At 45.1% G+C, this 24,466-nt stretch overlaps 1 protein-coding gene, 1 long non-coding RNA gene and 1 other non-coding gene across 4 annotated transcripts in view; 1 reads left to right on the top strand and 2 right to left on the bottom strand.

Moving 5' to 3' along the window:
• Positions 1-158: 158 nt before the first annotated feature.
• LOC117087080 lies at positions 159-17,191 on the bottom strand. The gene is made up of 3 exons (XR_004438670.1): positions 16,974-17,191; positions 12,612-12,615; positions 159-169 (listed from the first exon to the last, which is right to left on the bottom strand). It is a non-coding gene; the product is annotated as an uncharacterized LOC117087080 (long non-coding RNA).
• Positions 17,192-17,260: 69 nt separating this feature from the next.
• Positions 17,261-24,466, top strand: part of ILRUN (inflammation and lipid regulator with UBA-like and NBR1-like domains) — a 115,283-nt gene continuing 108,077 nt past the window's right edge. The window contains exon 1 of one of the 2 annotated variants that reach the window (XM_033216855.1): positions 17,261-17,679. In XM_033216855.1, the coding sequence (XP_033072746.1) occupies positions 17,522-17,679 (158 nt within the window). In that variant the 5' untranslated portion in view covers positions 17,261-17,521. The remainder of the gene's footprint in view (positions 17,680-24,466) is intronic. The other variant, XM_033216854.1, reaches the window with a different exon arrangement.
• On the bottom strand, positions 21,062-21,167 carry LOC117088914. Its single transcript, XR_004439424.1, has one exon. It is a non-coding gene; the product is annotated as a small nucleolar RNA U13 (small nucleolar RNA).

Genomic DNA, 24,466 nt, shown 5'->3' with positions numbered 1-24,466 from the left:
ACTGGCTAATATTTTAATTTTTTTTTTTTTTTGGTAGAGACAGGGTCTCTCAGCTGGGTGCGGTGGCTCACACCTGTAATCCCAGCACTTTCAGTGGCCGAGGCGGGCAGATCACCTACGGTCAGGAGTTCGAGACCAGCCTGGCCAACATGGTGAAACTCCATCTCTACTTAAAATACAAAAATCAGCTCGGTGTGGTGGTGCACACCTGTAATCCCAGCTACTTGGGAGGCTGAGGCAGAAGAATCACTTGAACCCCAGAGGCAAAGTTTGCAATGAGCCCAAATTGCGCCACTGTACTCCAGCCTAGGATACAGGTGCTAAACTCTGTCTCAAAATAAATAAATAAATTCCATAATAAAAAGTAACATATATATTTTTTAAAAAGGCTAGCATCATGTTTAACGACATATTCGCAGATTTAGGTATTGAATGAATTTGGGTCTCTGATGTGAAAATCAAAACTTAATAATACAGCATCTTTATAAAACACTTTATAGTTTGCAAAATATTTCCAAACTTTGTCTCACAACTACTCTCAGAAGTAGATGGAGAGTACCCCTGAGATGATAATACTCCATTTCAGAGAAAAGAAAAGGGAAGTTCAAAGCAGTAGATCTGGGACTTTAACCCAGTTTTTTTTTTTTTTTTTTTTTTTTTGAGGCGGAGTCTCGCTCTGTCTCCCGGACTGGAGTGCAGTGGCCGGATCTCAGCTCACTGCAAGCTCCGCCTCCGGGTTTACGCCATTCTCCTGCCTCAGCCTCCCGAGTAGCTGGGACTACAGGCGCCCGCCACCTCGCCCAGCTAGTTTTTGTATTTTTAGTAGAGACGGGGTTTCACCGTGTTAGCCAGGATGGTCTCGATCTCCTGACCTCGTGATCCACCCGTCTCGGCCTCCCAAAGTGCTGGGATTACAGGCTTGAGCCACCGCGCCCGGCCTAACCCAGTTTTTAAACATGGAATTCAGTGATCTGCTCCTTTTATTCAAAATGGTTACAGCCCTATGCTTTTTCTGATTATAACAGTAAGCCTGGGAAACAGTGAGACCGTATCTCTACTTAAAAACAAACAAACAAAAAATGTAGCTAGGCATCGTGGTCTGCCCTGTAGTCCTAGCTACTTAGGGGTTGAGATGGGAAGATCTCTTGAGCCCAAGTGTTTGAGGTTATACTGAACCATGATCATGCCACTGCACTACGGCCTGGGGGACAGAATGAGACCCTGTCTCTAAAATAATAATATATGTATATAATTTTAAAACAATTTAAACAAATTACAAAGAAGAAAAATGTGACCCCACCACACAGATAGGTATTGTCAACATTTTGTATATTCTTCAAAATTTTGTTCTTAATTTTTTTTTTTTTTTTTTTTGAGATGGAGTCTCTCCGTTGCCCATGCGATTATTCTGACTCAGCCTCCCATGTAGCTGGGACTACAGGTGCACACCCCCATGCCCCGCTAATTTTTGTTTTGTTTTGCTTTGTTTTTGACAGAATCTTGCACTGTCGCCAGGCTGGAGTGCAGTGGTGCGATCGCGGCTCAATACAACCTCTACTGCCTGGGTTCAAGCGATTCTCCTGCCTCAGCTTCCCAAGTGGTGAGGACTACAGGCACAGGCCACCATGCCCAGCTAATTTTTTTATTTTTAGTACAGACAGGGTTTCACCATGTTGGCCAGGATGGTCTCTATCTCTTGTACTCGAGATCTGCCTGCCTCGGCCTCCCAAAATACTGGAATTACAGGCGTAAGCCACCATGCCCGGCCTGTTTTAAATTTCTTTTTACAAAAATAAACATTGACATAGTTTTGTAATCTTCTTTGTCCCTTGAACAATTATGTAGTTTAAACATGTGCCCGTGTCAATAAATTCAGATCTGCATTTATTACATGGCACTCTTGTAACTAGTTTAACTGATCTCCTTTTGTTAAGTATTTAGATGGTTTCCAATTTTTCAAAATTATGAACAATAGCAAAATAAACTTTCTCGTATCTTGGCTCATTCATTATTACATTAGGATTCATGACTGGGAGTGGAAAATCTGGGTGAAAGCATTTAGAAGAATTTTGTAACATATTGCCACCAATCTCAGAAATGTATGGATTTATATTCTCAACCATCCAGTGGGGTTTTTTCCCCACCAATTCATAGTTGCTTTTCTTGAGACAAACAGAATTCAAACACACCAGTGAAAATACAGAGTTTAATTTGCTGACCTGTAATCGAGTTGAACTATTGAGCAAACCATTAATAAACGATTAACTGTGTTTGCTTAAAGTAATGATCTTCTGCCGGGCTCAGTGGATTATGCCTGTAGTCCCAGCACTTTGGGAAGCTGAGGCAGGAGGATTGCTTGAGCACAGGAGTTCAAAACTAGCCTGGACACTAGAGACACACCTTGTCTCTACCAAAAATCAAAAACTTAGCCAGACATGGTGGCACGCACCTGTGGTTCCAGCTACTTGAGTCCAGGAGGTGGAGGCTGCAGTAAGCTGAGATCGTGTCGTTGCACTCCAGCCTGGGCGACAGAGTAAAACCTTGTTTCAAAAAAAAAGAGAAAGAAAAGAGAAGAAAAGAAATGGTAATGACCTTCAAGCTTTAATGTGCATTAGAATCACATGGTGATTCCTGGGCTCTATTTCAGACACACGGACTTATACTGTAGGGGTCTGGGACCCAATAATGGGCTTTTTTTTTTTTTTGAGACAGAGTCTTGCTCTGTCACTCAGGCTGGAGTGTAGTGGCACAATCTCGGCTCACTGCAACCTTCACCTCCCAGGTTCAAATGATTCTCGTGTCTCAGCCTCCCAAGTAGTTGGGATTACAGGCGCCCGCAACCATGGCTCATTTTTTAATGTTTATTTTTAGTAGAGATGGGTTTTCAACCATATTAGCCAGGCTGGTCTCGAGCTCCTGGCCTCAAATAATCCACCCACCTCGGCCTCCCAAAGTGCTGGGATTATAGGCATGAGCTGTTGCGCCCAGCCAAGAATGGGCTTTTTGTTGTTGTTGTTTTTGAGACAGAGTTTCACTCTTGTCTCCCAGGCTGGAGTGCAGTGGCACAATCTCGTCTCACTGCAACATCCACCTCCTGGGTTCAAGCGATTCTCCTATCTCAGTCTCAAGTAGCTGGGATTACAGACGTGCACCATCACACCCAGCTAATTTTTGTATTTTTAGTAGAGAAGGAGTTTCGCCATGTTGGCCAGGCTGGTCTCAAACTTTTGACTTCAGGTGATCTGCCCACCTTGGCCTCCCAAAGTACTAGGATTACAAGCATGAGCCACCGTGCCTAGCCAAGAATGGGCTTTTTTTTTTTTTTCCAACAGATGGAGTCTCGCTCTGTTGCCCAAGCTGGAGTGCAGTGGCGTGATCTCAGCTCACTGCAAGCTCTGCCTCCTGGGTTCACGCCATTTTCTTTCCTCAGCCTCCCGAATAGCTGGGACTACAAGCACCCGCCACCACACCTGGCTAATTTTTTTTTTTTTGTATTTTTAGTAGAGGTGGGGTTTCACTGTGTTAGCTAGGATGGTCTTGATCTCCTGACCTCGTGATCTGCCTGCCTCAGCCTCCCAAAGTGCTGGAATTACAGATGTCAGCCACCACGCCCAGCCAAGAATGGGCATTTTTAACAAGATCCACCGGCTCCCAAGTGACTGAGATTTAGGGAATTAGACTCCTGAGATACTAGCTTAAGGATACACACAAGGATAGGTGAACAGTGTGCTGATTATGGACCTGTTTAGCTTTTGGCCACATGAGGTCTGGTGAGAGAAAGGAAATATTCACTTATTCTCTCTAGTCTTGACCTCTTCTACCTCATTCTGTCTCCGTCTCTCTGACACACAGAGACACACACAGACACACACACACTCTTTTTGGAGGAAATGAACATTTTACTTTTGGGGATGCCTTTACAGCAGCCTGCTATTATCAGTTACAAAGAGTTGCTTTCTAGTGATTCCTGTTTAGGGCTTTCTGTTTTGTTTTGATTTGCTTTCTTTTTCAAGCAGGCATCTTTGATGTTCCTAACCAGTTAAGCACCTGACAGTCACTTGATTTTTCCTTTTCTGTAGAAACTCACTTTAAAGCATCCCAGAAGTTCTGCAGTGTGAGATTCGAGGAGATTGGAGGCAAATGAGTTCAGTGAAATTCTACGGGGCCTCTGAAAGGAGGCCCCTGGGTTGTCATCACTTGTTAGCATGGCCCTTCAAAACTCAAACTGGCTCTCTAGGCATTTTCCTTTCCAGGATAGCTCCCCTTTGCTAGCTTCAGGAAACAGCTTTTTAATTTTCTCCTTGAAGGTCTATTTTTGACACAAAGGCTTCATTTTTCATAGAACCCTGCAGCTTTTCTGTGTTTGGAAGCCTGGCAAAGGCATCAGACATGTGACCCTCCTAGGCAGGTCTGCCCTTGAAAAATGTATGCTAAGGGGAGGGCTGAGCCCTTCTTTCTCCCTACCCAGATGCCTGCCTGGGCCCACTGCCGAGGACCCCAGCCAGCTGTCGCATGTCAGCCAGAGCAGCATTACCCACGGTATGTAGAGCCAACCTGTGTCTCATCTTTTCAGGGTCAAGCTCATGCAGACAAGTTATTTTTCTGATAAGTGACTCCTATTACTGGGAAAGGACCAGATGAGTGCCATTTATCCTTAAAAAATATATATATATATGTGTGTATATATATATATATATATATATATATATAAAAGTATTCATTCACAGACATTTTTCATTTATGCCAAATGTTTATCTCTACCAGACGCAGTATACTTCATGGTAACAAAACCAAAGGGCCAATTAAAAAACAACACTTTGTTGAAATATAATTTACATACAATAATATTCACCCATTTAAAGTGTACAGTTTGGCGGGGCATAGTGGCTCATGCCTGTAATCCCAGCACTTTGGGAGGCAAAGGTGGGTGGATCACCTGAAGTCAGGAGTTCTAGACCAGCCTGGCCAACATGGCGAAATCCCATCTCTACTAAAAATACAAAAAAATTAGCTGGGTGTGGTGGTGTGCGCCTGTAATCCCAGCTACTTGGGAGGCTGAGCCTGGACAATTGCTTCAACCAGGCAGGTGGAGGTTCAGTGAACCAAGATTACACATTGCACTCCAGCCTGGGTGACAGAGTGAGACTCTGTCTCAAAACAAAACAAAAAGGTGTACAGTTTGATGAGATTTGATAAATGCATATATCCATGTAACTGTTACCACAATTCAGATATAGAACAATTCCATTAACCCAACCCAAAAGATCCACTCATGCCCCTTCCCAGTCAATTCTCTGGGCCCCCTCCAAGCTCCCTTACAACTCCAGGCACCACTGGGGTCACTTTCCATCACTATAGCTCAGTTTTACCTATTCTTGAACTTCAAATAAGTGGAATTACACAGTGCATATTCCTTTGTGTCTGGCTTTTTTTGCTCAATATGTTTCTGAAATTCATCCATGTTGCTGTACCTATCAATAGTTTACTCCTTTCGATTGCTGAGTAGTATTCCATTGTATGGGCATATTACAATTTGTTTATCCATTTGCTTGTTGATGAACATTTAGGTTGTTTCCATTACTTGAATTGCAAATAAAACTGGCATGAATGGGCAGGGCGCAATGGCTCACGCCTGTAATCCCAGCACTTTGGGAGGCCAAGGCAGGCGGATCACCTGAGGTCAGGAGTTCAAGACCAGCCTGGCCAACCTAGTGAAACCCCATCTCCACTAAAAATACAAAAATTAGCCAGGTGCGGTAGCACACGCTTGTAGTCCCAGATACTTGGGAGGCTGAGGCAGGAGAACTGCTTGAACCCAGGGGGCGGTGGTTGCACTGAGCTGAGATCGCGCCACTGCACTCCAGCCTGGACAACAGAGCAAGACTCCATCTCAGAAAAAAAAAAAAAAAAAACCGCTATGGATGTTCATGTATAAGTACTTGTATGGACATATGCTTTCATTTATTTTGAGTAAATAGGCGCAGAATGTCTGGGTTTTATAGTAAGCATATGCTTAACTTTTAAAGAAATGGGGCATCAAAACATGATGTAGACTGATTAAAAAAGGAAATAAAAAGAAATGGGACAGTTAAAAACATCTCATTTTTTGTTGTCAATTCTATATTATATGCCAAGAAAGTCAACTCCTATTATATGTCAAGAATTCCAACTTTCTATTCTTATAGTTCATTTGGAAAGAGAACTGTTTTGAGTAAGAAGTCTGGGCCAGGACACCTTGACCTCGAGAGTTCAAGACCTGCCTGGGCAACATAGTGAGACCCTGTCTTTAAAAAAAAAAAAAAAAAAAGAGTCAGAAATCTAGGGCTTGGCGCAAGTAGCTTAGCTCTAGACCTGGAGTTTGAAAAGGGAAAATCATTTAGCTTTTTCAGAGCTTCGATTCCCTAATCTTTAAATTAGGGCTAATAATTTCTTATGACAATCAAAAATTGGAAGTAGTCTCAAACGTCATCAATTGGTCACTGGTCAAGTGAAACGTATCCTTAAATTGGAATACTATGTAATCATTAAAAATAATAATGGAGCTGGGTGCAGTGGCCCATGTCTGTAATCCTAGCACTTTGGGAGGCTGAGGCAGGAGGACTGTTTGAGCATAGGAGTTAAAGACCAGTTTGAGCAACATAGTGAGATCTCATCTCTACAAAAAAAATTTAAAAAGTAGCTGAGCTTGGTGGAGTGTGCCTGTACTCCCAACTGCTCTAGAGAGTGAGGTGGGAGGATCGCTTGAGCCCAGGAGGTCAAGGCTGCAGTGAGCCGTGATCGTGCCACTGCACTCCAGCCTGGGTGACAAACCAAGATCCTGCCTCAAAAACAAAAACCAGAAAATAAACAAACAAAATTAAAATAAATATAAATAATGACATAAATATACATTTACTGATGTGGAAAGCTGTTGTCAGCATACTCTCAGTGAAAAAAAGCAGCCTAGAAAGGCAGAGTATGATCCCATTTAGTCAAATTATACAAATGGAGAAACAGATGAAAAACATATTTACTCAAATATTAACAGTGGTTATCTCTGAGTAGCGGGATTTAGGGTGATTTTTACTTTCTTTTTATTTATTTATTTTTTTTACAATTTCTATATTGCTTAATTTTAGTTGCAACAAGCATGTATGAGTCTTTCAAAAAAAAAAAAGCTACTAAAAAACAAGCCAATGTAATTTGTTTTTCCTGAAAATGAGATAAGAGAATACATGGATATATTGAAAAACTATAAGGTATTACTAATGACATGGCCAAAGAAAATAAAACATTGAAACAATGAAAAAATAAGGAAGGCCGGGCATGGCAGCTCACGCCTATAATCCCAGTGCTTTGGGAGGCCAAGGTGGGTGGATCACTTTAGGTCAGGAGTTCGAGACCAGCCTGACCAACATGGAGAAACCCCACCTCTACTAAAAATATGAAAATTAGCTGGGAGTGGTGGCACGCGTCTGTAATCCCAGCTACTCAGGAGGCTGAGGCAGGAGAATCGCTTGAACCCAGGAGATGGAGGTTGCCGTGGGCTGAGATTGCGCCATTCATTGCACTCCAGCCTCGGCAACAAGGGTGAAACTCCATCTCAAAAAAAAAAAAAAAAGAAAAAAGAAGGCAAAAAGTAAACTGTCAAGTGTTACATAAATTTAAGGTATTGGTATTTTTTTTTTTTAAGTTTGTTTTGTTTTGTTTTTTGAGACAGACTCTCACTCTGTTGCACAGGCTGGACAGCAGTAGCATGATCTTGGCTCACTGCAACCTCTGCCTCCCAGGTTCAAGCGATTCTCCTGCCTCAGCCTCCTGAGTAGCTGGGATTACAGGTGCGTGCCACCATTCCCAGCTAATCTTTGTGTTTTTAGTAGAGGCAGGGTTTTGCCATGTTGGCCAGGCTGGCCTTGGCCTCCCAAAGTGCTGGGATTACAGGTGTGAGTCACTGTGCCTGGCCAAGGTATTGGCATTAGTATTTATTAGCTAGCTTAGTCTCCTCTAAAAGGATCTTGAAAATCATCGAAGTAATCCCATAAAAGAAAGTAATGATGGCTCCTTACAAACACAAGTAGGCTGAACATAGTGAAAATGTAAAATCCTTAGGATTGAAAGAAGCTGGGTGCAGTGGCTCATGTCTATAATCCCAACACTTCGGGAGGCTGAGGCAGGAGGATTGCTTGAGGCTAGGAGTTCAAGGCCAACCTGGCCAACATAGCAAGACCCTGTCTCTATTATAAAAATAATAAAAATTAAAAAAAAAAAAAGGACTGAAAGAAATCTGGAGTAAAGAGAAAGGCACAGGTTTCTTTCTGACCCTTGGGTTAAATCTTGGCTTTCTCAACATCTGTGTCTCTTTGAACAGGGTATTTAAACTTTTAATTTCTATTTCCTGATCTGCAAATTGGAAAAATAATAATAATGATCTCATTTTGTTGTGAAGATTAAATGAACCAAAGTACTTAATGTGATGGACCCGGACACATTGGAGAGTTCATTAAATATTTGTTCCCTTTTTTCTCCTTTTCTTTCTTAACTTTACCTGAGATGCAGACAGCAAGATGTTGTACACATTGGAACCCAGTTGGTAAAAAAAGAGTGAAGAGAATGATTATAATAAAAGGGGAGGGGCTCTGGGTTTTTGTTTTTGTTTTTTTAACATGAGGGAGAGATAAGGCGTTCATGTTTACTTGGAGGATGTTTGACTTGGCAAACTAAAGGGGCCAAGAAGAGAAGGGGAAAAAAAAGAAAAGAAGAATGGACACTTCTGGATGTATCTAGGCCAAGGGACGTGAGATAAAGACAGTCAGGTTTTCGTCTGCATTCTCCCATTCACCACAGTAGGAAAGAAGAGACCCAGGGTCTCATGCTTTATCCAGAAGAAAAAATAGTACAATAGGCTGGTGCCTGCCATTTGAGTATCTCTTGAGTAGGGCAGTAGGGTAGAAGAACTGGAAAAACCCCAAATGTGGGGGTCTGGTCCTTTCCTATCATGCTTTGGGAGGATACTGAAAGTGGAGGGTTGCTCTTCAACCTCACCTATTCACTTCCCAGAGAAAATATGCCCCCCCAGGTAGAACTTAGATTGCATTTCCTCTTCCTGGAGTGACTTCTAGATATGTTTTTGCATTCAGTACAGAAAACAGGAAGCAGCAAAAAGAGCCAGGGTTTTGGCCAGGCGCAGTGGCTCACGTCTGCAATCCCAGCACTTTGGGAGGCTGAGGTGGGCAGATCACTTGAGGTCAGGAGTTTGAGACCAGCCTGGACAACATAGTGAAACCCTGTCTCTACTAAAAATACAAAAATTAGCCAGGTGTGGTGGCAGGCGCCTGGAATCCCAGCTACTAGGGAGGCTGAGGCAAGAGAGTCGCTTGAATCCGGGAGGCAGAGGTTGCAGTGAGCCAAGATTGCACCACTGCACTCCAGCCTCTCTGTCTCAAAATAAGTAAATAAGTAAATAAGAGCCAGGGTCTTGGAGAGGTTCAAAGCTTCTAAATGACTTTGTCATAATGCTTTCCCTTACTAGCCTGTTCCTCAAACTCTGTGGAGGATCATCCAGGCCTCCTGAGTCGAGTCTCCTGGAAGGCATCTCTGGGCACCCCAACCTACCCTTTACTCTTCCCTCCTCCCAAGTCCTACAGCCTCGTTGTCTACTTCCCATTTGGCACTTGAACATATGCAGCTTTGCACGGTTGCCTGCCTTTATATAGTTATTTATAGAAATGTATGTCCTTGTCTCTCCCAATGTCATGTAAGACTTTAATATTTTACATTTACAAATGCTTATGCCTACCTCATTTAAACCTCCATTCTTGGAAACAAACACAGAATGGAAAGTTTGGCTTGTGCTAGTTGTAGCCATATGTTAAATTCCAAACTTTTTTCTTTTTTCTTTTGAGATGAGTTACAGGCGCCCGCCACCGCGCCTGGCTAGTTTTTGTATTTTTTTTAGTAGCTAATTTTTGGATTTTTAGTAGAGACAGGGTTTCACCACGTTGGCCAGGATGGTCTCGATCTCCTGACCTCAGGTGATCTGCCTGCCTTGGCCTCCCAAAGTGCTGGGATTACAGGCGTAGGTTACTGCACTCGGCTGGGTATCTTTTATCATTTAAGAATACATTGCGAGGCTGAGTACGGTGGTTGATGCCTATAATACCAGCACTCTGGGAGGCTGAGGCAGCAGGACTGCTCAAGCCCAGGAGTTCCAGGCTGGAGTGAGTTATTTCGCCACTGCATTTCAGTCTTGGTGGAAAAGCAAGACCCCAAGTGTTTAAAAAAATTGACATGCAATTCTTACTTCCCAAATAAAAGCTTTAAAGATCATCCACGTTAACAGAGATAATAGAGATAATTCTGTCTCATTATTCTTTTTTTTTTTGAGATGGAGTCTCACTCTGTCTCCCAGGCTGGAGTGCAGTGGCACAATTTTGGCTCACTGCAACCTCTGCCTCCAGGTTCAAGCAATTCTCCCACCCCAGCCTCCCGAGTAGCTGTAATTATAGGTGCGTGGCACCATACCCAGTTAATTTTTGTATTTTTAGTAGAGATGGGGCTTTGCCATGTGGGCCAGGCTGGTCTCAAACTCCTGACCTCAGGTGATCCGCCTGCCTCAGCCTCCTACAGTGCTGGGATTACAGGCATGAGCCACCACGCCTGGCCTCTGTCTCATGATTTTTTTTTTTTTTGAGACAGAGTCTCACTCTGTCGCCCAGGCTGGAGTGCAGTGGCCAGATCTCAGCTCACTGCGAGCTCTGCCTCCCGGGTTTACGCCATTCTCCTGCCTCAGCCTCCGGGTAGCTGGGACTACAGGCGCCCGCCACCGCGCCTGGCTAGTTTTTGTATTTTTTTTAGTAGAGACGGGGTTTCACCATGTTAGCCAGGATGGTCTCGATCTCCTGACCTCGTGATCCGCCCGTCTCGGTCTCCCAAAGTGCTGGGATTACAGGCGTGAGCCACCGGGCCCGGCCCTGTCTCATGATTCTTAGTGGACCAGCCAGTTGAAACATTTATTTTATTTTATTTTTTATTTTATCTTATCTTATCTTATTTTATTTTATTTTATTTTATTTTATTATTTTAAGATAGGGTCTTGCTGCATTACCCCAGGCTGGCGTGCAGTGGCACAATCTCTGCTCACGGCAGCCTTGACCTCCCCTGTTCAAGAGATCCTCCCACCTCAACCTCCCGAGTAGCTGGGATTACAGGCATGCACACCACCCCCAGTTAATTGTTCTTATGTTTTATTTTTGTCTTGATATGTTGACAGGGCTGGTCTCGTGCTCCTGAGCTCAAGTGACCCTCCTGCCTTGGCCTCCCAAAGTGCTGGGATAACAGGCGTGAGCCACCTTGTCTGGTCCTATTTATTTATTTGGAGATGGAGTCTCCCTCTGTTGCCCAGGCTGGAATGTAATAGTAGGTTCTCAGCTCACTACAATCTCTGCCTCCTGGGTTCAAGCGATTTTTCTGCCTCAGCCTCCTGAGTAGCTGGGATTACAGGCACGCACCACCACGCCTGATTAATTTTTGTATTTTTAGTAGATACTAGCTTTCACGATCTTGGCCAGGCTGGTCTCAAACTCCTGACCTCAGGTGATCTGCCTGCCTGGGTCTTCCAAAGTGCTGGGATTACAGGCGTAAGCCACTGCACACGGCCATATTTATTTATTTAAATACAGAAAAGTATAAAAAAGAAAATTAAAATTATTATTAATAATTCTCTATTAATATTTACAATCTCTTGCTATGTGGATAAGTTCATATAGTGTACTAAATTACATACTGTTTTCTTCACTTAACGTAGCATAGGCAAATCGTATGGTAAAAATTCTTCAACACATGCTTATTGTCAAAACTTGGAAAATGTAAAACAAACAAACAAACAGGGCCAGGTGCAGGAGCTCACACCTGTAATCCCAGCACTTGGGGAGGCTGAGGCAGGAGGATAGCCTGAACCCAGGAGTTGGAGACCAGCCTGGAGAACATGGCAAAACCTTGTCTCTACAAAAAATACAAAAATTAGCTGGGGGTGGTGGCATGCACCTGTCGTCTCAGCTACTCTGGAGGTTGAGGTGGTAGGATCGCTTGAGCCCAGGAGGTGGAGGATGCAGTGAGCCGAGATTGCACTGTTGCACACTGCACACTCCAGCCTGGGCAACAGAGCTAGATGAAAGAAAAGAAAGAAAAAAAGAAAGAGAGAGAGAAAAAGAGAGAGAGAGAGGGGAGAGAGAGAGAGGAGGGAGGGAGGGAGGAAGGAAGGAAGGAAGGAGGGAGGGAGGGAAGAGGGAGGGAGGGAAAGAGGGAGGGAGGGAAGGAAGGAAGGAGGGAGGGAGGGAAGGAAGGAAGGAAGGAGGGAGGAGGGAGGGAAGGAAGGAGGAGGGAGGGAGGGAAGAAGGAAGGAGGGAGGGAGGGAAGGAGGAGGGAGGGAGGGAGGGAGGGAAGGAAGGAGGGAGGGAGGGAGGGAGGGAAGGAAGGAGGGAGGGAGGGAGGGAGGGAGGAAGCAAGCAAGCAAGCAAGGGGAGGAAAGCTGGGCACAGAGGCTCATGCCTGTAATCCCAGTACTTTGGGAGGCCGAGGCGGGGGGATCACTTGAGATCAGGAATTTGAGACCAGCCTGGCCAACATGGCGAAACCCATCTCTACAAAAAATATAAAAAGATTAGCTAGGCATGGTGGCTAATGCCTGTAATCCCAGCTACTCAGGAGACTGAGCGAGGCAGGAGAATCGCTTGAACCTGGGAGGCGGAGGTTGCAGGTTGCAGTGAGCACAGATCTTGTGACACTGCACTCCAGCCTTGGCAACAGAACGAGACTCTGTCTTAGAAAAAAATAAAAAATAAAGTAATAGTAAATAATAATTAACGGTGGGCCTGGTAGCTCATGTCTGTAATCCTAGCACTTTGGGAGGACGAAGCTGGTGGATCACCTAAGGTCAGGAGTTAGAGACCAGAGATGGTGAAACTCTGTCTCTATCAAAAATACAAAAAAATTAGCTGGGCATGGTAGCAGGTGCCTGTAGTCCCAGCTACTCAGGAGCCTTAGGCAGGAGAATCGCTTGAACCTGGGAGGCAGAGGTTGCAGTGAGCCGAGATCAGGCCACTGCACTCCAGCCTGGGCGACAGAGCGAGACTCTGTCTCAAAATAAATAAATAAAAATAATAATACTTATTATTTTTTGAGACAGTCTTGCTCTGTCGCCCAGGCTGGAGTGCAATGGCGAGATCTTGGCTCACTGCGACTTCTGCCTTTCGGGTTCAAGCGATGATTCTCCTGCCTCAGCCTCCTGAGTAGCTGGGATTTCAGGCGCCCGCCACCATGCCTGACTAATTTTTTTTCTCTTTTTTTGAGAGCGAGTTTTGCTCTTGTTGTCCAGGCTGGAGGGCAATGGCATGATCTCAGCTCACTGCAACCTCTGCCTCCCAGGTTCAAGTGATTCTCCTGCCTCAGCCTCTAGAATAGCTGGGATTACAGGCATGCACCACCATGCTGGGCTAATTTTGTATTTTTAGTTGAAACAGAGTGTCTCCATGTTGGTCAGGCTGGTCTCGAACTGCTGACCTCAAGTGATCTGCCCGCCTTGGTCTCCTAAAGTACTGGAATTACAGGCATAAGCCACCACGCCTGGCCAATTTTTTTTGCATTTTTTAGTAGAGATGCGGTTTCACCATGTTGGCCAGGCTAGTCTCGAACTCTTGACCTCATGTGATTCATCCACCTCAACCTCCCAAAGTGCTGGGATTACAGGCATGAGCCACCATGCTTGGCCAATAGCAATATAATTTGACCTCACCAATAACATTTAAAGAAAATCATTGAAAATTTTATGCTTTTTAAAAAATAAAACAGTCTGCTTTCATGGGGACAAAAAAAACAAAAAAACAAAAACTACCAAGTTAATATATACTCACTGTAAACATTCAAGCAGTATAGAAATTTAACATAAAAGTAAACATTCCCCATAGTTTGGGTTGCCGGAGTTAGCAAATAAAAATAGAGGACACAAGTTAATGTATAGGATATATTTATACTAAAAAACCTTGTTTATGTAAAAATGTAAAAATATGTAAGAATGATATTGTATCTTTGTTTTAATTTGCATTTCTTTTTTTTTTTTTTTTTTTTTTTTTTTGAGGCGGAGTCTCGCTCTGTCGCCCGGGCTGGAGTGCAGTGGCCGGATCTCAGCTCACTGCAAGCTCCGCCTCCCGGGTTCACGCCATTCTCCTGCCTCAGCCTCCCGAAGAGCTGGGACTACAGGCGCCCGCCATCTCGCCCGGCTAGTTTTTTGTATTTTTAGTAGAGACGGGGTTTCACTGTGTTAGCCAGGATGGTCTCGATCTCCTGACCTCGTGATCCGCCCGTCTCGGCCTCCCAAAGTGCTGGGATTACAGGCTTGAGCCACCGCGCCCGGCCTAATTTGCATTTCTTATTCATGGAGTTTAAAATATTTTCATTCATTTTCCAGCCTTTAATATATATATTTTTAAGAGGCAGTCTTGGCCGGGCAAGGTGACTCATGCCTGTAATCCCAGCACTTCGGGAGGCCGATGGCAGATCACCTGAAGTCAGGAGTTTCAGACCAGCCTGGCCAACATCGGTGAAAATCCATCACTACCAAAAAATACAAAAATCAGCTGGGCGTGGTGGTGTACACCTGTGGTCTCTGCTACTTGCGAGGCTGAGGCAGGAGAATTGCTTGAACCTGGGAGGCAGAGGTTGCAACAAGCTGAGATCTCACCACTGCACTCCAACCTGGGCAATAGAGCAAGACTCTGCCTCAAAAAAAAAAAAAAAAGGGAGACTGAGTCTTGCTCAGGTGCCTAGGCTCCAGTGCAGTGGCACAATCACAGCTCACTGCAGCCTCAAACTCCTAGGCGCAGGCTATCTTCCTGCTTCAACTACCTGGAGCAGGTGGGACTACAGGTGCATACCACTTAACCCAGCTATTTTTAAAAATTTTTGGTAGAGATGGGGTCTTGCTACACTGCCTGCCCAGGCTGGTCTCAAACTGTTGGCCTCAAGTGCTCCTCCCACCTTGGACTCCTTTTGATCTTTTTATTTTTATATGTAACTTAAAAAATTTTTTTGAGACAGCATCTCCTGTCATCCAGGCTGGAGTGCAGTGGCAGGAACATGGCTCACTGCAGCCTCAACTTCCTGGGCTCAAATGATCTTCCCTCCTCGGCCTCCCATGTAGCTGGGACCATGGGTGAGCACTACCATGCAGGATTAATTTTTAAATTTTTTGTGGTGTGGTGGTCTCACCATGTTGCTCAAGCTGGTCTCAAATTCCTGGGCGTAAGCTATCCTCCCACCTACTCATTGATCTTAATAGCTTTTTATTTATTACATAAAAATATTAGGGCACAGTGGCTCATGCCTGCAATCCCAACACTTAGGGAGGCCAAGGGAGGAGGATCCCTCAAGCCCAGAAGTTTGAGATCAGCCAGGGCAACACAGTGAGACCCTGTCTCTACAGAAGGTTGGAAAAACAACATTAGCCAGGCATGGTGGCGCCCACTTGCAGTTCCAATTTCCTGGGGGAGCTGAGGTGGGAGGATTACCTGATCCCAGGAGTTCAAGGCTGCAGTGAGCCGTGATCCTGCCATTGCACTCCAGCCTGGGCAACAGAATAAGATCTTGTCTGAAAAAAAAAATTTTTTTTTGAATTATGTAGAGCGTTTAGGTGTGGGTTAAGACCTTAGTACTGTATGCGATTGACTGAGAGTTTTGAATTTTTCCCTAAATCAGCATTCTAATGGAGTCACCAGGTTCCAACAATATCGTCTTTTGGATCCTTGGTCAACACAGTTTTCATCCATGAATACTGCAAGTTAAAACACTTTCTAGAAGTCTATGGTCCTAACATCAAATTAGTTCTTGGGTCAACTTTTTAATTTTTGTGTAAGGTCCCAATTGAACTTAATGTAGAAAGGGAATGTAGCAGGGTATAGTGAATGGAGTGCTAAACTGGGAGTCTGGAACGCCCTTTCCAGCTGTGTAATCTTGGGTGAATCATTTCCTCTCTATCCATTTCAATGTCTTCATCTGTAGAATGGGGAGGTTGGACTCGACAGTCTCAGTTCCTTTCAGTTATTGAGATTTTTATAATCGTTCTGTCTCTATTGCACCATCCAAAAGATTAGGACAAAACATGTTCATCTCTGAGTCCCAAATATGCATGACTCCAGAACCTTAAAAACCCACTGTAGTTTACTCTCTTTTGGTAGTGGGACAGAGGAATGCGTTCCCTTTCCAAAACATCCTGGCCCCCGACACATTACTACTTATTCCAGTTGTTTTTGAAATTGTGGAAAACACACTTCATAAGGAACCAGAAATCTGGGTTCTAGTTTTGCTGCTCTGTATTTCTGGACAACGCACGTAAGCTTACTTCCCTTATTTGCAAAATAGGGGGCTACTTGAAGGCAGAAGACCATTTCTCACTCATCCCCCGACCCTTCCCCGCCTTGGATCTAGCAGTGCTGGGCAATTCGCGGTGTTTCAAAAACATTTCCTAACAGAAGAGGGCAGACAAGACAGCCTCTTTACTTCCTTTCTCATTCTTTGACAGACCTTGACCGGGAAGGTATACAGTATATACAGAAATACTTCGTCTTCTATTTTAAATACAGAACAAGGCATGCTAAATTCTCATGACTTTATTTTGATAGGGTTGTTCCTGACGGAGTGGGTGGAAGGTTATGTGTGGTGTTCTTCTAGACCCGTGATGGATGTTTGTATCGAGACCTTTTTTATTTTCCGGAGACACAATGCTACCATTGCATAACACAAACAGCACCGATAAACTGTAGTAATAGCAAAGAGTGCCCGGGAATCAAGGCTTTAAGGCAGCATTCCTCTGGGAAAGCGGCTCTTCAAACACGTCCTTCAAGCGTGAGTGGCAAACTCCTGGCTGGGAGGGCTGAGTCCTGAGTGCACTTTGCTACCTGACCTTGCCACTGTCTCTCCCTCTCCCGGGACTTCAGTTTCCTCACCTGCAAAACGGTAGAGTTGTCACAAACGAAAATCCCCGAACTTCTCCCGCAGCCCCAGGCTTTAACAGCTCTCCTTGAAGGTGGGGACCCGGCGGAGTAAGGGTCTGGACAGAAACTCCCCCGCACGGTTGGACCATCTCTTTCCTCCTTCCTACTTTTCGCCCCCTCGCCCGCCCCGGTGAGGTCACGCGGGGACGTCACGGGTTTGTGACGACACGAAGGGGCGGGCCCCCGGGAGAGGAAGGGGCGGGGCCTAGGCGGGCGACGCTTGCGCAGTGGGCGCGGCGCGGGAGGAGGCGGAGGCGGCGGAGTGGCGAGAGGCGAGAGGCGGCGGAGGCGGCGGAGCTGGGGGGGGTGGGAGGGGGGGGAGAGTGAGTGAGTGGCAGAGTGAGTTTACCCCTATGAGACTGTGAGAGGCCCGGGGCCTACCTCAAAGGAGCGGGGTCACGACGCTAGCTAGCAGCGGGCCCCCTCCCGGTCCCCGGGCCCGGCGGCGCGGCGGCGGCTCGGTTGTGAGGAGGCGGGGAAGCGGGTGTCCGGGCCCCGCCATGGAGGGCATGGACGTGGACCTGGACCCGGAGCTGATGCAGAAGTTCAGCTGCCTGGGCACCACCGACAAGGACGTGCTCATCTCCGAGTTCCAGAGGCTGCTCGGCTTCCAGCTCAATCCTGCCGGTTGCGCCTTCTTCCTGGACATGACCAACTGGTGAGCCGGCCCCGCCGTGCCAGCGCTGGCAGCGGCCTCGGGGCCCCTAGGGGAAGGGAAGGGACTCTCGAGCTCGGCGGCCGGGCGAGCCAGGCGGGTACTGAGGGCCACCCCCTTCCCGGGACGGGTAGGACAAGTGGGGGAGCACCGGGGGCATAGGAAGAATTAAGAGGGCTGAGCAGGGCTAGAGGAGAGTTAGGGGCCACGGAGGCAGAAGGGGCGGAAGGGAGATGGTGTAGGCAGCTCCTAAGGTTTTTCGAGGATTAGGGGCCAAGGGCCAAGGGACGTGGGATGAGAGGAAAATACTTAGGCATTCAGGCATAGTGGGTAGACTTGGGAGGAAAAGGGTTATGGTATTGGCTGAGAGTAAAAAGCACAGGAGATCTGAATTTGGGGAGTGGGGGAAAAGGTTGGGGTTTGGAGTGAGGGGCTGAGGATGCCAGGATTGGGCGGAAACTATAGGGAAGGATTAGGTACTGTGGAGCAACCTGAGCACTGGAGAGGCTTGGGAGTTAGGAGCTGAGAACAGATTAATTTGTGTGTCTGTCTCTTTCCATCTGAGGATAGATAGGGAAAAGGGGGTGATATTATAAGGGAAGACAAGGGTGTATGGTGAGGGAGATGACTTTCTTAAGAGTTATGCCAGGGAGGAGTAGGATCTACTAGTAAATTGACACATGGAGGACCGGGAGTGTTAGACTTGGGACAGGGCCTGGGAACCACCTTAGGAAAAGTGGGGGAAATGAGATGGTCTTGGGGGAAGGAACTTTCTGAAGGGACAGGACTCCTGGCAGAGGGTTCATCTGGGGCCACCAGAATGCTGGGAATGGAGAGGGGCTTATCTGAAAGAAAACTAAGTTGACAGATGTTTGGGAAAATGGAGAACTTAGGCTGGGAGCCAAGTGTTTTTGTCTTCACCTTGTAGAAGACTGAATTGGGGCAGAAGACTATCCGACGTAAAGGAGTGTTTCTTGGCTTTGAAAGTAGCACTTGCTGTTGTTGATAAGCAAGGCTTCCCCTTGTACTCTGAATAGAGGTTGTTAGATTCACTCGGAGACAGAGTTGGAGCGGAGACGATTAGACTTTCTTTGAAAGGATTTCAGGTGAAACAACTAATATGTCTTTGGGCAAAAGGCAAAAGGTTCAGTGCCCTTTGCTCTGTTGGGCATTCAGTCTCCTGACATGTGGAATCTTGTTTCTTTTGGCATCACTTGCACAACCAACCTCTCTTTTATTCCTTGTCCACTGAATGCCTCAAGCAATGCTGGAAAAGAGGCTGTAAACCTACTTTTTATCCCGCTCCTAACCTAGTCCTACCCTGGATGATGCTCATCTGTTAGTAGGAGCCTTGTAGCCATGGCTGCACCAAAGGTGATGTGTAAATTTTTTTTTTTTTTTTTTTTTTAGACGGAGTCTCTCTCTGTCGCTCAGGCTGGAGTGCAGTGACGCAACATCGGTTCACTGCAACCTCTGCTTCCCAGGTTCAAGCAATTCTCCTGTCTCAGCTTCCCCAGCAGCTGGGACTACAGGCGCACACCACCTCGCCCAGCTAATTTTTTTGTATTTTTAGTAGAGATGGGGTTTCACCATATTGGTCAGACAGATCTTGAACTGACCTCAGGTGACCCACCTGTCTTTGCCTCCCAAAGTGCTGGGAACATGTGTGAGCCACTATGCCCCGCCAATTTTTTTTTTTTTTTCCCTGTGCATCATCTTTGATGGGTCTTACTATTTTATCTTTAAGGTCGATTATTACAGGAAGAGCAGGTTTAAATTTCTAGATGTTTAGAAAACTCTTTGGATGCAGGAGATAGCCTTTAGAATTAATCATTTGTAATCTCCGTTTGTATCTGTTACATCTGATGATCTCAGGCAGGGAATATAGCCTACTGTAGTTTTCTGACAGCTAACCTGAGGTGTTTAGTCAGAGAGACATGGATTATTGAACACACTGAGAAGAACTATTACTCTGGTGAAATTTAGAAGTAAAGTTATATCTTGAAGAGAGTTGTTCTCTTGCCTGACTGCTTCCCACCTCCGGCTCTTTTTCTTCCTTGTTTACACTAGTTAAGCATAGGAAACTTGGCATATTGTTGCTGCTAGTTTGGTAGGAGAGGATCGTTATTTCTCCCAACCCTTTGTGAATTGGACCATTTAAACACTGCCCTAATAAGTTTTAAGTTCTTTAGAGTCAGTCTTTATTAGTATAATTATTATGGCTACAAAAGCAGTGTAATGAATTTTATATGTTTGAGGTATGTATTTAACATCTAAGATTTTTCTTAGGTGTTGTGGAAAGTGAATAGGTGAGGCCCAGTGTGGATAAGAAAAAAAAAAACTTAAAAGGCTGCACATCTGTAATCCCAGCACTTTGGGAGGCCGGCTGAGGCAGGAGGATCACTTGAGTCCAGGAGTTCGAGACCAGCCTGGGTGACATAGTGAGATCCTGTCTCTACAAAAAATACAGCAAAATGAGCCGGACATAATGGTGTGCGCCTGTAGTCCCAGCTACTTGGGAGGCTGAGGTGGGAGGATCACCCTGGGAAGTCGAGGCTGCAGTGAGCTGAAATCGCACCATATATATATATAGTTGGACTATAAAACTTGTATTTGAGTTTTTACACGAAAAACTTAAGTTCAAAGCCATGGAGTAGCATATATGTTGATGACATGTTATTTCTGTATAAAAACAAGTTACATATATAAGCAAAGGAGTGAGCTGTTAAGAAAATGTGTTCTGGGCCAGGTGTCGTGGTGCATGCCTGTAGTCCCAGCTACCTAGGAGCCTGAGGTAGGAAGATACCTGAGCCCAGGAGGTCGAGGCTGCAGTGGACCGTGATCATGCCACTGCCCTCCAGCCTGGGTGGCAGGATAAGACTGTCTGGGGGAAAGAAAAAAAAAAGTGTTTTGGCTTTAGAGAAATTGAGAAGTTGGAAGTCAGTAGCTTCTTAGAAATCCATGCAGTTAAGTGATAATTCAACTTTAAGTCACATTACCTTATTTTTTGGCTATATAAGGCATGTTCTTTATTTTCTTTGAAAATAAAATGAAAAATCACTTCTGAACTAAAAGCAGGAAGGCTTTTCATTTTTTTCTTTCTTATGAAAGATAGCGCCATAATCTAATACTGTATTTTTTGGTTCCTGTGTTTACCTAATTCATCTTGACAGTTTTGTGTTTTATTTTTTGAGACAGGGTCTTATTCTGTCGCCCAGGCTGAAGTGCAGTGGCGCAACCATGGCTCACTACAGCCTCCCAGACTCGAGCAATCCTCCCACCTCAGCCTCTTGAGTAGCTGGGACTACAGATGTGTGCCACCATGACTGGCTGATTTTTTTATTTTTTTACTTTTTATTTAATTTAAGTTTTTTCCTTTTTCTCATGTCAGATGGGTAATGTGCACATGTCGTATAACAAGATTCAAGGTTGGCACATCTCACGCATGCATGTAAACACCCAATCATCACGCATATGAATTACAAAAGGATCAATTTAAAAATTTTTTTAGAGATAGGTTGCACTACGTTGCCAGACCTAGTCTCGAACTCTTGGGCTCAGTCCTGCCTTAGTCTCCCAAAGTGTTGGGATTATAGACGTGAGCCACTGTGTCCAGCCAAGATTTTTTTTTCAAACAAACATCCATCATAATTAATAAAATCTAGGTAAATATATATACACATAGTGTGCATGCATGCATACATCACAGTATTTGTGTGTGTTGCCCAAGTAAAAATCTAAAGTCTAGACATGTGTTGTTTTAAGCATCACTTAATTTCTAACTGGGCAACTGTTGACATAGTCCTAATACAAGTTGACAAAAAAATTCTCAGCTTGCTGTGATGATTAACCTGTTGAATTGAAGATGATTAATCTTACTGTGACTTCATAAGTGCCTGCTTTGGGTTGTAATAAATACCATTCAGTTGTCTGATGTCTATTAAAAAATAATGTGGTAAATTAAAAATCATTGTTGAAAAGCGAAGACCCTCAGTCTTCTAAAATTAAACCTGAGTGCAGTAGCTCACTCCTATAATCCACTTTGGGAGACCAAGGCAGTAGGATTGCTTGAACCCCGGAGTTTGAGACCAGCATGGGCAAGATAGTGAGACCTCAATCTCTACAAAAATAAAAAAATTAGCTGGACAGGGTGGCGCTCACCTGTAGTCCAAGATAAGTGGGAGGCTGAGGTGGGAGGATCAATTGAGCCTGGGAGGTGAAGGGTGCAGTGAGCCGTGATTGTGCCGCTGTACTCCTGCCCGGGTAACAGAGAGAGACCCTGTCTCAAAAATAAAATAAAATAATAAAACCTGAGTTGGAAAGGTTATGCTTTTGTGATGAAAAGTAAGAATTTTGTCATTGTTGAAAAACTGACTAAATGGAATGTTTTGGCCTTGTAGGTCTTCTACCCTGTTAACACATATTTTTTTGGTCTTAGGTTGACGACATTGTGTAGATATTTCTTTTCTTTTCTTTTTTTTTTTTTTTTTTGAGACGGAGTCTCGCTCTGTCACCCGGGCTGGAGTGCTGTGGCCGGATCTCAGCTCACTGCAAGCTCCGCCTCCCGGGTTCACGCCATTCTCCTGCCTCAGCCTCCCGGGTAGCTGGGACCACAGGCACTGCTACCTCGCCCGGCTAGTTTTTTGTAGAGACGGGGTTTCGCCATGTTAGCCAGGATGGTCTCGATCTCCTGACCTCATGATCCGCCCGTCTCGGCCTCCCAAAGTGCTGGGATTACAGGCTTGAGCCACCGCGCCCGGCCTCTTTTCTTTTCTTTTCGAGACGGAGTCTCGCTCTGTCGCCCAGGCTGGAGTGCAGTGGCGCCATCTTGGCTCAATGCAACCGATTCTCCTGTTTCAGCCTCCCGAGTAGCTGGGACTATGGGCACCCACCACCACACCTGGCTAATTTTTGTATTTTTAGTAGAGATGGGATTTCACCATGTTTGGCCAGGCTGGTCTCGAACTCCTGACCTCAAATGATCCACCCACCTTGGCTGGGATTATAGGCGTGGGCCACTGCACCTGGCCTCTGTTTGTTAAATTTAAAACCAAATATTGTTTTCAGTTGAGCATGTTTTGAGGCATTTACACCTGAGCTGGCAGCCATACTGCTGGAGATTGATGGAATTGCCTGTTAACAAAAGTAGTCAATTTTCAGTTCCTAAGTGAGTATGTAAAGTGAATAAATGGTATGGTGAAAGTAAACGCAATATCTAAACCAAATTGAAATGACTTGTAGATTAATATCTGCAGTGTTCTATAGGTGGAATGTCTTTCAGAGATACTATTGGGCTGTGAATACAGAACTTGAATTCTAAAACTGGAAACTGACTTAAGAGATTCTCTAGTTTAGGCCAGGCTCTGTGGCTCATGCCTGTAATCCCAGCACTTTGGGAGGCCGAGGCGGTCGCATCATGAGGTCAGGAGATTGAGACCATCGTGGCTAGCATGGTGACACCCCGTCTCTACTAAAAATACATTTTTTTTTTTTTTTTTTTTGAGACAGAGTCTTGCTCTTTCGCCCGGGCTGGAGTGCAGTGGCCGGATCTCAGCTCACTGCAAGCTCCGCCTCCCGGGTTTACGCCATTCTCCTGCCTCAGCCTCCCGAGTAGCTGGGACTACAGGCGCCCGCCACCTCGCCCGGCTAGTTTTTTGTATTTTTAGTAGAGACGGGGTTTCACCGTGTTAGCCAGGATGGTCTCGATCTCCTGACCTCGTGATCCGCCCGTCTCGGCCTCCCAAAGTGCTGGGATTACAGGCTTGAGCCACCGCGCCCGGCCCTAAAAATACATTTAAAAAAATTAGCCGAGTGTGGTGGTGGGTGCCTGTAGTCCCAGCTACTCGGAAGGCTGAGGCAGGAGAATGGTGTGAACCCAGGAGGCGGAGCTTGCAGTGAGCTGAGATTGCGCCTCTGCACTCCAGCCTGGGCCACAGAGCAAGACTCCGTCTCAAAAAAAAAGAGAGATTCTCTAGTTTATTCCAACTTTTCCTGCAGATTTGCATCCAGCCCTTCTAAGATAGTCATCTGTCTTATTCTTGTATCCCTACGTGCAGAGATTTTCATGATACCTTATTATAATGTTTAATTACTTTCCAGTTAGAATTATGTTAAAACTAAACCTTCCTTGCTTCGATTTAAGCCTTTTTCATTTGTGTATGTCCTCCTTGGAGATGGAGGGAGGATATCTAATAAACACTCTGTTAAGAGGTCAGAAAGCTTCTATTAATTGAAATTACTAAAAGTTTTTAACTATGTAAAATTTAAACATGTTCAATTTAATGGGTTCATGTTTTTTAATGTAGTCTAATTGGCCTTTTTTTTTTTTTTAATGGGAAACCAGCAAGATTCAGAGGAGAGCTTACCTCACTGTTTTTTTTTTTTTTTTTTTTTTGAGACGGAGTCTGGCTCTGTCACCCAGGCTGGAGTGCAGTGGCCGGATCTCAGCTCACTGCAAGCTCCGCCTCCCGGGTTCACGTCATTCTCCTGCTTCAGCCTCCCGAGCAGCTGGGACTACAGGCGCCCGCTACCTCGCCCGGCTAGTTTTTTGTATTTCTTTTTAGTAGAGACGGGGTTTCACCATGTTAGCCAGGATGGTCTCGATCTCCTGACCTCGTGATCCACCCGTCTCGGCCTCCCAAAGTGCTGGGATTACAGGCTTGAGCCACCGCGCCTGGCCGCTTACCTCACTTTTTAAGAATTTGTGGTAAAATATATATAACAAAATTTATCCTTTTAATCAATTTATTTATTTATTATTTATTTATTTATTTGAGACACAGTTTCACTC

This window comes from Trachypithecus francoisi, unplaced genomic scaffold, assembly GCF_009764315.1.
Source record: "Trachypithecus francoisi isolate TF-2019V2 unplaced genomic scaffold, Tfra_2.0 Lachesis_group10, whole genome shotgun sequence".
Lineage (NCBI taxonomy): Eukaryota > Metazoa > Chordata > Mammalia > Primates > Cercopithecidae > Trachypithecus > Trachypithecus francoisi.
Note: the sequence above shows the minus strand (reverse complement) of the source record. Positions and strands in the feature narration are given on the sequence as shown.